We start from the raw sequence: 13,646 nt of genomic DNA, 5'->3' as shown, positions 1-13,646 counted from the left end.
TAAAATATGTGAATATGAATGTGTGAAATTTTTAAGCTTCGATTTAGTCGATTGCATGTGAATTCAGCTAATAGGACTTATGTGTGACACTTTTGGAATGTGATAGGTTAATCTATAAGGATCTATTAGTGCATGTAATCAAAAGGGTGGACTTGCATGTCAATTTCCCCACTTAAGAAAGTAGTGGCCGGCCATGACAATGAGGGTGGACAAAATGTTATGGGTAAAACATGTCATAAACATGTTGTGTTAATGCTTTATGTTAGAAATGATAAAATAAAGGGTTAGTAATAAAATAAGGAGATGGAGGGTGATGAAAACAAAGAAAGAAAAAAGTGTCCATCCTTTAACATTTCTTTTGGCCGAAAATTCTAAGGAGGAAGGAAGAAGAAGAGGATTTTCTTGCTTCATGTTCGGTTGGTTGGTGTTTAGAAGGAGGTATGTTTGATGTTGTTCCATGAGATTCATGCATGTTTTTAGTTGTTAGCTTGAGTTCTACCTAGCCCATGGTTTAAATCTTTGCTATGTGATGGAGATGATATTCGGCCATGGGTGTTGTCTTCTTGGTTGGTGTGTGATGTTGTGGTGATGAGGCATGAAGATGAGTTAAGTTTCGGCTAAGGTGGATTTGTGTTGATGTCATTTGCATGCTAAATGTGAAGCTTTGTAATGATACATGTGATGGTGGATTGATGACTCTTGGATTTTTCTTTTTAGCATTTTTGAGTTAGACATTAAGTTCTTTGTTTAACCCATGACCAAAATTGAAATGGTATGGTGTCTTGATGCATTCGGCCATGGTAGGAAGTAGAAGAGAAATATGGTTGTGTTCATGTTATTTAGATGAAAAATGGTAGTAAGGTGAAGTGCAAATGTTAATATTTGATTACTAGTGTATATATGTGTATTAGCCGAGTTTTGAACTTGAAACAAAATGGTATGTAGTCAATACAAGTAACCATATTTGTAGGAAGTGTTAAGCATATAATTGGCCTCAACATAGACATGCATATTCGGCCACATGAGATAGATTGATGTTGCATGTATTCGGTCATAAAGGTGCACATGAGGAAATGTTAGATTAATTGTATTAAATTGCTCAATGTGATTAAAAATGCGTATGACCATTTTGTATTTGAGCTAAAGGTGGCCATATGACCTATCAAACTCCTTGTCATATTCGGCCATAAGCTAGCATATTGAGACTTTAATAAGTTAAATTTGTTTGAATTAGCTCAAGAGCTTAGAGGACCAAAGTTGGATAAAGGAAAGGAAAAAGTGATCGAATAGCCGCCGAAATCGTTCGACAACATCCGAGGTAAGTTTTAAGTGATTAAACGTTGAGTAAATTCAATCATAATAGGACATAATGAGTTGATTTAATAAGGTATGATGGGGCCATGATATGTTTTAAACTCAAATGGTAAGTTCATAAGTGTTTGGACTTGGAAATTTAAGAGCAAATTGTAATAATTTGCTTAGGACAGCAGCAGTAACGTGATTCTAGAAAATCACCATAAATTGTTGGTGTGGAATTATAGGCTGAATAAAATATGTGATCAAAGCTTAATTAGTCTAGTTTCTTATAAAAGAGACCTTGTGAGCAAATAAATTTCCTATAAAGAGATATTTAAAGTTGTGTGAGACGGTGTCAGAATGACTCTGAAATCCCCTATTCTGTTTTTAGAAAATCATTATAAATTGTACAAAAATGGTTATAAGATAAAATTTATATTATTAGACTCCTTAATGAGTCTAGTTTCAAATGAAATCAAATACAACACATTTTTAATTCTGTAAAATGAGAAATTTGATTTGTAGTGAAGAGTGGTCAGATTAGTCAAACAGTGAAAAAGGGGATACTTTAAGAAAAATCTGGTATTTATTGGCCAAACCAAAAATTATGAAAATTTTATGGATAGAAGATATATGAGTCTATATTCAGGGAAAATTAACGGAAATTGATTTGGAGTTTTGTAGCTCCAGTTATAAATAATTTAGTGACTATTGCTCAGGAAAAACAGCTTGTGCTGAATTTGAGATTATGTTGTAAACCTTAATAAAACTTGTTTTAGTTGCTCATAAGCTATTGATTAAACCCATACGTGAATTCTAAATTGTGATATTGTAAAATGATATATGAGTGATAGATGGATCTTTGATATTAAAATTTGTGAAATTGTAAGTTTATAAGTATTCGAATATGAAATGATAGTATGGCATGAAATTGAATTATTCATTGGAAAATGATAGATGTAGATTCAGCCAAGACAAAGTGTATACGTGAAAGTATATGTGGTATGTGAAGTATATTTGGATAATTGTGATGTGAATACATGAAAATTTATATTTTGATTTAGGATTTTATGTGATGAATGTGAACCTGTATATATATGCGTGATAAGGCCGAATGGCCAATGTGATGAATGTGAACATGCGTATGTGTGATAAGGCCGAATGGCCAATGTGATGAATGTGAACCTGTATATATATGTGTGATAAGGCCGAATGGCCAATGTGATGAATGTGAACATGCGTATGTGTGATAAGGCCGAATGGCCAATGTGATGAATGTGAACCTGTATATATATGTGTGATAAGGCCGAATGGCCAATGTGATGAATGTGAACATGCGTATGTGTGATAAGGCCGAATGGCCAATGTGATGAATGTGAACATGCATATATGAGATGAATGTGAACATGCATATATGAGATAAGGCCGAATGGCCAATGTGATGAATGTGAACATGTATATATGAGGTAAAGCCGAATGGCTAATGCGAAACGTGTATGAGATGGATATGTGGTAAAGCCAAATGGCTAATGTGAGATATGTATGAGATGTGTATATATATATATTGTGGCCAAATGACAACGGTGAAAGGTGTGTATTATTAGATATTTGATGAGGCAAATGAATTACAAATATGACAGTCAATGTGAATGTTGTAACATGTGATTAAATGTACATGAAACTTGGAAATATATTCCGAGTAAGACCCGATGACTACGTGTGGAGATTATGTCCGGGTAAGACCCGATAACTTCATGTGGAGATTTCGTCTGAGCTAGAGGTCTCGCCGATAATCCGAGTAGAGGTTAAAGCTATAAGACTTCATAATAAGAATTGCTTATAAATATACTCAATGTGAAAGGTTAAACAGGTATGTACTCCAAGTTTGTATGTGAGCTTGATTTGAACTAAATCATAAGGTAGTTATGTGATGCATACGAGAGCAATCTATGAGACTATTCCTATGATTATGTGACATCGGATCAGTGTGAGAGGTTATGTGAAATCATACAATATATCTATGTCACATGAGCTCACTTTTATGTGAAAGTTTATCTGCCTATTGTATATGATGAGATGTGCATATTCGGTAAAGGGATGGTATGCTCGAAGGAAGAGTGAAATAAAAATACGAACAACTATGTTATAATTTGATTGTTATCTGTTGACACTGCTTAAAACTTACTAAGCATTGTAATGCTTCCTCCGTTTACTTTGTTTTCTCTGTTTTATAGATCTCATTCTTGAAGCTTCTGAGGCTCGGGGATCGTCAACAACTAGTCACACTATCACTATCCACTGCTTATTCTTGTTATGTTTAGAATTATTTTATGGCATGTATAGAATAGACTAGTGGCGGAAGAATATTTTTGGTTAATGTATATAAGCCATGCGAAAATGGCATCTTTTGAATGTTTACTTAGAAGTTTAAATTTTATCCTGGTCGTGCTTAGTACTTATTTAAATGAATGATTTTATTTCAAGAAAAGTTCAAAATTTTCTTTGTTCGACATGAGTTACAAGTCCGGTAATGCCCCTTACCTATTCCGGCGACGGTTACGGGATAGGTGTGTTACACATCATTCATGAAATGCATCATTATATGAATATACTTATAACTAATATTAGCCCATTTCCATTGGCCTTATACAAAATGAGCTTCTAACCAATATAAGCCAACACATTTGGCCAAATCAATTATGACACATAACAAAATGACCAAGTCCCCCATACATGTCATAACTCAAAATTTTGAATTCATTGATACCAAAATAATTGTTGATAGTGTGAATGGATCTCCGACGGTCTCCGAACCCGAGCTAGCTTGCTGACACTATAAGACAAGAGAAAGAAAGGGGAGTAAGCTATATAGCTTAGTAAGTTCATATGCAAATAATAAGTATTTTAACCATACCTTAATCATGCAATTTATATAATGTGGGATAGCATAGTTGATATTAAGATCTCATAGTCATAACTTGCTCAATCACAACCTTACCAAGAGTTCATCACCTATCAAGTTTATTACTTATGAGTTTTACGTACATACCTGTACCAACTCGTAGCATAACCACATCCTTTTACCTCTCCGTCATACCCGTTGAACACTCGGAATATTATCGGATACTCGAAAAATCTTACACGTAAGTGCCATATATGTAGCTAAAGCTACCTCTTATCTCATAACACATATAGGCACACTCTCGACCTATTTACAGGCCTCCTCACACAAGCTGTCAGTCAGGACGTGGCTATACAATGCTGCTCACACAAGCTGTCAGGTATCCACAACATATGCCAAAATACCCAGCCACTGGTAGGACGTACGAGACCAGCACCCGAATCACATAAACACATATACACATGGGTTCCTAGTGACATGTCATTCGTATCCTATTCTATTCCTAAGGTTCAACCGGGATTTTTCGCTTGTCGAAACTTTGTCAAATTCGTCCAAAGAGTCAATCACACAATTCATGCAATATTAAAACATTTGAAACATAAAAATAACATTATATTATTTACCTATAAACTTACCTCAGTACAAAAATATTAGAATTGGACCTAATCATCAAACACTTTGTTTTCCCTCGATCTAGGTCCAAACCTCGTTTTTCGTGATCTATAATAAAAAAAATTAACTCATTTAATACTCACATTATTCAATTTGGCCCAAAAATCATATTATGGAAAAATTACATTTTTGCCCCTAATATTTCACATTTTTACAATTTAGTCCCTAGGCTTGTAAAATGAAATGCATTCAATTTCTTCAAAACCCAAGCTTAGCCGAACCATTTTCATACTCATATCATCCCAAATTTTCCACTTAATCACACTTTTACTACTCATTTTATAACTTTTACAAATAAGTCCTTTTTAACATTTTTATCGGAAATCACTTAGCAAAAGTTGTTTATCTAACACCAAACATGCATTTTCTACCATTAGACATCAAAATTCACAAATATCTAGCATGGTTAAAATTTTAAACTTCATCTTTCTATCAAATTAGCCCTTGAAATAGCTAGATTAGGTTACAAGGATCTCAAAAATATAAAAATCATTAAAAACGGGGCTAGAACGAACTTAAAATTGAGCTTGAAAGCTTGGGAAACCCATCTATGTCCTCTGTTGTGATTTTCAGCCATGGGAGGATGAAATTGAGAAGATGACATATTTTATTTGTTAAATTTTGTCTTTATTAGCCAAATGACCAAAATGCCTTTCACTTAAAACTTTGAACTTTTATCTAACCGTGTCCATTTTTGTCCAACTTAAAGTATAATGGTCTAATTACAATTTAAAGATCTCCAATTTAAAATTTCATATCAATTAGACACCTCTAGCTTCTAGAACACACATTTTGCACTTATTGCAATTTAGTCCTATTAGTCAAATTAGACACCTTATCGATAAAATTTCTTAACGAAATTTTCACACAATCATTCAATAATAATGTAGACCTTAAAACAATATCACAATAAATATTTCTACTTCCAATTCTTGGTCTCAAAACCACTGTTTCGATTTGACCTTAAAACGGGTTGTTACAAGTGCTTAAGAGGCTAATTTCATTGTTGTTCTTCTCACGTTGTACTTTTTCTCATGTTCACAAAAATTTCCAATTATTTTGCATTTGTAGGGGAATGTTGGTAATGCAAAGTGGGCAATCCCACATTGGTTGAAAAAAGGCTTCTAAGAGAGTTTAAATATAACATTGCCTCTTACCTTCATTGAGTAATTAGGGCTAAAGGCCCAACACACGCGTGCTACCGCCCAACTCAGTCCATGTCCATGTTAACACGTACCGCAGGTGTTTCTTTTTGGAAAAAATTTCTATTTTTTTGTTTTATTATTTTCAGAATATTTTTAGTTGTGAAAAATCCTCTAACTGTTACAGAAACGTCTCATCAGTTTCTGGGTGTTGCACTTTTTGTGGAAACTGACACAATGCATTTTACCATTTTTCCCATTTAGAAAATAGTTCAAATAGCAAGTCATTCTCCTTATTTTACACAACAAGGAAAACAACAACCTCATTCTTCTTTTCTCAGCTCGTCTGTTTTCTTTTCTAGTCAAATTTCCCAACCAAATCCTCAATTTTATTTTCTAGCCTATTTTTTCGATTCCTTTCGAGGAGAGTAATACCAATTGTGTTCCATATTTTTTATTCAAGTGTACCAATACTGAAGTACTATTTTAAGCTTGGGGGCGACGTCCACTACAAGATTACACTGATCAGACGAATTTGCTTCTAAGAAAGGGGTTCTTCCACAACATAGTGATTACTTTATTCATTTATGCTCAGTTTATTTTTCGTGTTAATACTAATGATTTCGTTTTGCAGTAGTATATTTCCAACAATCGTTACACTACCACCAGTTCATCAAAGGAAGATGATGGCGTTGCATCCAGATTCAAGAATAGGTTTCGTTTTTTAAAAAGTAATTTTAAATAAAATTTTTGGCCACTATTCTAAGTTAACTAAGGAGATAATTTATTCTATTATATTTTATGTTTAATTTATATAGATCATGTAAAAAATTTAGTTGTTGAATATATATTAATAAAAATATTTTAGATTAATATGTTAAAAGTATTAAATTAATTTAAAATTTTATATCCATGATAATTATAATTATATTGATAAATTTTATAATTGAATTGTTAAAATATTAATAATAAAATTAAAATAAATTATTGAAGTATGTAAAAATAGTTAGGCACCTTCTCTGTATATAAAATATATAATTTAAAATTATTAGATCGCTAAATGAAAAAAAAGATTCTTTTGGAAAGAACAGAAGAAAATAAAGTTGTTTAAAGTCGTAGAATTGTTGCTGATGAGTGGAAGTGGGATTGGGACTCTATTGATCGTCGTTTCAAGCCTGATCAAAGTCTAAATCCTATTTTATTATGAAAATATTGAAAATCATTAGATATTATTATTTTCACATTCGAGAACTATGAGACAAGGAAAGACTATCCATTTCAAGACCAGGGAATATTAGTAGAGACACACTAAAAGAATCTATAACTGACACTGACACAATACTAAATTAATGGATTGAACCAGAAATCATCCAGAGGAACATAGTTTTGCTGATGGTGGCTGTGCGACAGCTCAGAATTTGGTAACACTGCTTCCCAATCCAAACCTTCTATCATCTGTGGCTGCTCCAAGTAACTCTGCGTTTCCCAACATGAAACTAAATTGTTGTCTGTACCCATACTATATTTGTCATCAACTGCTACAAGGTTGGAGCCTGATGGAGAAAAACAAGAATAAGCGGGTGGTTCCAGCAAGTCATCTATTGTAGAAACCGGTGAGTCCAACAAAATATTCGTTAACATCAATGAGGAATCAGTATCAGACGAATTCTCCACCATACTGGAATTGGTTTCTGTTGTTGAGGTAGTTGCAGCTGTTGAATTTTTGTTCTCCGATATTACTCTCTTCTTCAAGCGAGTGTTCCAGTAGTTCTTTATATCATTGTCTGTTCTTTGTGGGAGCCTTGCTGCTATTGCTGACCATCTGATATAATAATTAATCAAAATTTCAGCAAATATATATCATCCCAACTATAACCTTACATTTATGGCTGTGCTACTAACCGATTTCCTAGTATCTTTTGCAGGCGGATTATGGTTTCTTCTTCTTCCCTGGTAAAGTTTCCTCGCCTTATATTAGGCCTCAAGTAATTCATCCAACGAAGTCTGGAACTCTTCCCTGATCTTTGCAACCCTACAAATCAAAAGGTAATTAATACTCTAATCACAAAATCTAAACGATATTTAAGTTGAGTTTTTTCATTTCATGATTTAAGTTGAAAGCTTCAAAGGAGATGTCTAATATACCAGCATGTTTGGGCATTTCATTCCAATTCCAAATCCCATATCTCACAATATAAGCAATCAGCTTCTGATCTTCATCACGACTCCATGTTCCTTTCTTCAGATACGGTTGTCTCACCATCTTTCGGACTACTCTGTAACTTAATTCTTCAATTACTTACTGAATCTCTCAGTTCCATCTATTTATATAGGATGTAAATAATGATCCAAAGATTCAATTCGTCAAAGACGCGGGTCAGTAGTACGTTCCTTCCTAGATCCTGTGGTTTATGTTTGAATTACTTTCAGGCAAACGAGTTGACTTGGAAAAATGGATCCGCTCAATGAGTCTTCTTTTTATTCCATAAATATTGTCAAGGTTTACATTTTTATATGCAGAAAGCATAAGACCACATCAGTAAAAGACAAATGTATTGCATGTATACGTCTTAGAAAAGAATCATAGGGGTTCTGTATCTTCTGGGAATTAAGTAAATAGTCGATGCACTGCTCCAAAATTAAGTAAACAGATGAATATTTTATTATTTGTCAGTCTAAAATTTGGAGCTGCCACTAATCAAATATTTATTTCTCCTTCGGGGAGTAAAAAGTCAATCTAAAATTAATATAAAAGAAGAAGACTGACATGGTCTAATTTCTGTATGAAATCATAGAAATCTGAATCTGTTTTCTCAATCTCAAGTCTCTCCTCTTTACTAATCTTCTAACAGACATTTATGTTCACACCAAAGAGTTCGAGAAGACAATGAAAATTGAAAGCAATTCATTTAGAAATCCAGGGAAAATTATTTATTTATCTTTTATAATAAAATTCACATCTCATCAATGATTTATTTTTGGATATTTAAAATATATTTTACAATTATATTAAATTATTTTTGTTCATTTAAATTCAAGTTAAATAATATAAATCTAAAATTTATCTAAACTCAGACTCAACCAAACCATAAAACACCCAAGCCATTAACAATAATAATATTTTTTTGAATGTAATAATTAGGAAGCATATAATATATATGAGTTAACTGGAACTAGAATATTTTAATTTCACAACTAGAATCTAAATACTATCATATATTATTATTTTAATTCTTGAATTTTATTTTATTTTTATTATATCTTAAACGAGATATGCATCACTTTAGAATCTTGTTTTGGAGTTTAAATCTCCACTTACAATGTGCCAAACAATTTTCCTATTTATGTAAATTATTATCATGTCCATCATTAGTAAAATAACATAAAAAAAAAAAAAAAAACATTCACAAACGTGTTTACGATGTTGTAACGTGTCGTTCTAGTGTTGTAAAATAATAATAAATTAATAAAAAGAGACATTTGGCAGCATCTTCAATTTGTTTGTGCAGTTTTTTACACCACTAACAGTTAGACAAAATAATCACTACATATGTAATAGATAGATAGATAAATATTCATATAGGATAATTTTTTGATATACTAACAGTGAAGTTTGTTAAAGCTAATTACATGGGTCAAATGTAACTCCATTGCAACTTAGTTTGTATATGGTAAGTCAATATAACTTGACATATTTGATTGGCATCTTTTGACTTGTTGGGCTCTTTAATAGAACATTTTAAAGACTTTTAGTAGTACTTTATTGAGACCCAATTATGGAGAAAAGCAAGTCAAGTAAGGATATATAGAAGACTTTTAATATAATCAATTTTCTTTATATAAAGAGATTTGTTTTTCTTAAAAGACTATATTAAGAATGTCTATGATTATTCCATTTCACATATATAATACAATGTCAATTCTTTTGACAGTCATTAGGAATAAGTAAGGGTAATTTAGGTATCATAAATTAAGGGCGAGGTAATTTACACATTAAAATTAAGGGTAATTTAGATATTTTGAAAAAATCTAATTAATTATTTTAATTATTATTGTATTTTAATTATTTGCACTTTTGTTTTTTTTTTAATCTGTTGGATGTTACTTTTTAGTATTTATTTAAAGTAATTGTATTTTAAATATCATATTTATTCTTAAATTATTTTTATTAGCTTTTTATTTAATTTTTTAACAATTTAATTTTTATACACATGTTTGCATGCAACAAATTAAATTTAATATTTTTTAAGATAGGAATTATGAATAGTTTAAATTTTATTGTTAAACATTTTAATTTAATATTTTTAACTAAATTTTATAATATTTTAATTATAAATGTTTAATCTATATAATAAATCTTAAATTTATATATGAACTTTTATTTAATGTGTAATTGTATACATGAATTTTAATTTGGTGCAATTATATACGTGAAACTCTAATTGTGGTTCAAATGTATACTTGAAACTCTAATTTTGATTTAATCATACACATTTAAAGAAATAGATATATCAATTTATTTTTATATTAGATAAATATAATTATTTATGTATTCAATATATACACATAAAATGACGTTATATCAATAATTGTGTTAATAATTTACAAGAATTGGAATTGGATTAAATCAAAATTTCATGTATAAAATTACACAAAATTAAAATTTATATATACAATTACACATTAAATCATCGTTTATTTATAATTTTAAAATTTATTTTTTTATTTATACGAGGTATAAAATCATTTCCTAAGAGTCCAATAGAAATAAAAAGGAAAGAGTCCAATAGAAATAAAAAGGGTTAAAATTGACTTTAGCATTTATGATTTATAGAGGTACATAAGATTATTGTTTTAAATAAAATGATAAAATAAGTATTGCCTAATTTATATTATATTCTCTTCTATTTTAGGTTTAACTTTTTACACTTTGAAATAGTATATAATTATCATTTACAATTTATTTTTTATAATTAATTTTATATCTATAATATTTTCAGGTTTAATTTGAATAAATAGGAGTAAATGAGATAAAAAATAAGTTTTAAGATTTAATTTATTATTTATTATTATAATTAAATGTTAATATTTAATTTCATATAATTCATTATTTTTTTAAAAATTTACAATTTCCAATTACTTTCTTTTTTTTCGGGTAACTAAGTCATTCTTTTCTAATGACAGAAGTAAAGTAGTGTGAGAGAGAAACAAAAACTCATCTAATAGTCATTTTTTTATAGAACATCACGGTGAAAATAATCTCAGTAAGTCAATGTTTTATAGGCTCAAGCATCTTCTAGAGGAGAGGAGATAGAAGCCGCTCTCCCTTTATCTTCTAACTTAAGCCATATCTAAAATAATAAACACCCTATTAGATAAAACACATTAGTAAATAAATATAAATATAAATAAATAAATATTTATATTTAAAAATCATATACAAAAAATCAATTAAATAAATAAGATTATAAAAATCAGAAATCAAATAAAAGGATCGAGTTTTACTAGATGTTGAGGCATATTTAACACAGTTTCCTTAAGACAGATTCGGCCACTCCTATGGTACTTGGAGAGACGTTGGTCGACTGTCTTCCAAGATACAACGACAAGATAATCAAAGCAGTAGCACCTCTGTAGTGATCAACGAACAAACCTTGCCTTCTTCTATCATCGAAACATTGGAAAATATGGAGAGGAAAAAGAGAAAAATTTTGGAGAACAAAATAAACTCAGTGAGAGAGTGTGTAAAAAATTCTAAAGAATTCTTAGGCTTTAATAAGCATTCAGTATGAAGGAATTTTAGAAATTTCCATGAATAAAGATATAAAATCTGCATTAATGAGCCTTTAAATCAATTTGAATAAAATAAAATTAGATTGATTGGAATAAAATAAAATCAAGATAAATGTCCTTTTAAAACAGATTCTGTATATTTGTTGCTGAGAAAAATAAATTTCGTGTTGGGTTAAAATATCCACAGGGCCATTTTGGAGAGGTTTATTGATTGCACAACTGCACATATGATGCAAAACCATAATAAACTAGATGCGAAAACAATTTGCATTTGCATCATGCCGTTGGTAAAAGACATGCCCACCATTCCTATGTCGGTCTTTATTGCCAACATGCAAGCCCAGTTCCAGTATAAGGTGTTGAACAGGAAAGCAGAGTGTCATTAATAATCTATTATGTTGTAAAGATATATTATCAAGTTTAATGTAATAAGTTGTTGTATAATAGTTCCTTTGTTTTTATATGTTAAATTTGTTAATTAAAATAATTAGAGAAATGAGACTTTGTAAATTGTTTGTTAAATTGTTAAATATTGTGCGTGGTAACACCCGAGATTCGGACCCAGTGAATCAGGTCTGGTTGAGGGTGTTATAGAGCCGACACTTATAGCTCTTTTTGGTACTACTTTGACAAATCCTTCTAAATATAGAACAGTTATTGGAAGTCTCAAATACTTGTGCGTCACTCGCCTTGATATTACCGTTGCTGTTAATAAGTTATCTCAATTCATGCATCAACCTACAATTGATCATTGGAATGCTGTCAAGCGCTTTCTTTGCTATATTTCTGGTATAGTTGATAATGGTCTTGCCTTGCACCATCTCACATCTTTATCTTTTCATGCCCTCTTCGGCGCTGACTAGGCTGGTAATAAGGATGACTACACCTCCACCAGTGCTTATATTATTTGCCTAGGTCACAATCCGATTTCCTGGTCATCTAAGAAACAACACACAATTGCACACTCCTCTGCTGAATTTGAATATCGTGTTGTCGCCTCTCTTGCTGTTGAGTTACGTTGGATTTGTTCTCTTCTAACTGAGCTTGGAATTAATGTTCCCGCTACTCTTGTAATCTATTGTTACAATGTTGGTGCAACTCATCTTTGTTCCAATCCTATCTTCCATTCATGAATAAAGCATGTTGCAATTAATTATCATTTTATTCGGGATCAAGTACAAGGTGGAGCTTTACATGTTAGTCATGTGTCCTCAGAAGATCAACTAGTCGATGTCTAAACCAAGCCTCTTCTGCGCACTCGCTTTCAACTTTTGAAGATCAAGATTAGACGCTCCTCTTGAGCTCCATCTTTAGGGGGCATATCAGAGGACCTAATTTATTAATTATTTAATTGTGTATTTCTGTAATTATGTTGTTGGGTGCTATTAATATTCTGAATTGATAATAAACCTCACAGATTAGGTAATTAGCTAAATTTAGAATATTTGATTGGTTTGGTCAAACAACCCAATCTCATCATGTATATATATATATTACCTTTAATCAATAAAATCAAGACATTATTCTCAACATCTTTAGCATTTACCTATTTAAATTTCTTTTTGCTCACAATTTAAATTATTTTTTATCTAAATTTCATACATATTGCATTATTTGTTGTATGTTATTTATAAACGCACTCATACGTTATGAATACATGGTTTTTATATGCATATGTAACAACCCGTTTTCCAGTAATGTCAAAAACGATGGTTTTAGGACCACAATTTTGACATGTAAGTCCATAAATATTAATCACTTAATATATATGAGGTCATTAATGTCATATTAAAATTTAATTTTGAAATTTTTACATTTGATTAGTTAATTAAAGAAAAAGG

General features: G+C 30.8%; 1 protein-coding gene across 1 annotated transcript; it reads right to left on the bottom strand.

The window, feature by feature from the left end:
• Window positions 1–7,157: 7,157 nt before the first annotated feature.
• LOC108462133 (transcription factor MYB82-like) lies at window positions 7,158–8,319 on the bottom strand. The gene is made up of 3 exons (XM_017762118.2): window positions 8,158–8,319; window positions 7,915–8,044; window positions 7,158–7,834 (listed from the first exon to the last, which is right to left on the bottom strand). Exons 1-3 carry the CDS (start codon window positions 8,273–8,275, stop codon window positions 7,354–7,356), a joined length of 729 nt encoding a protein of 242 aa, XP_017617607.1. The 5' UTR covers window positions 8,276–8,319; the 3' UTR covers window positions 7,158–7,353.
• Between the last annotated feature and the right edge of the window lie 5,327 nt (window positions 8,320–13,646).

Source organism: Gossypium arboreum, chromosome 13 (assembly GCF_025698485.1).
Source record: "Gossypium arboreum isolate Shixiya-1 chromosome 13, ASM2569848v2, whole genome shotgun sequence".
Lineage (NCBI taxonomy): Eukaryota > Viridiplantae > Streptophyta > Magnoliopsida > Malvales > Malvaceae > Gossypium > Gossypium arboreum.
Note: the sequence above shows the minus strand (reverse complement) of the source record. Positions and strands in the feature narration are given on the sequence as shown.

Bases quoted from the DNA above. Each gene is read 5' to 3' on its own strand.
- LOC108462133 (XM_017762118.2), bottom strand. From the start codon at position 8,275: ATGGTGAGACAACCGTATCTGAAGAAAGGAACATGGAGTCGTGATGAA. The intron at 8,045-8,157 runs GTATATTAGACA...TTTGATTTGTAG, and splicing joins TGAAATGCCCAAACATGCTG to GGTTGCAAAGATCAGGGAAG. The intron at 7,835-7,914 runs GTTAGTAGCACA...TTATTATATCAG, and splicing joins CAAAAGATACTAGGAAATCG to ATGGTCAGCAATAGCAGCAA.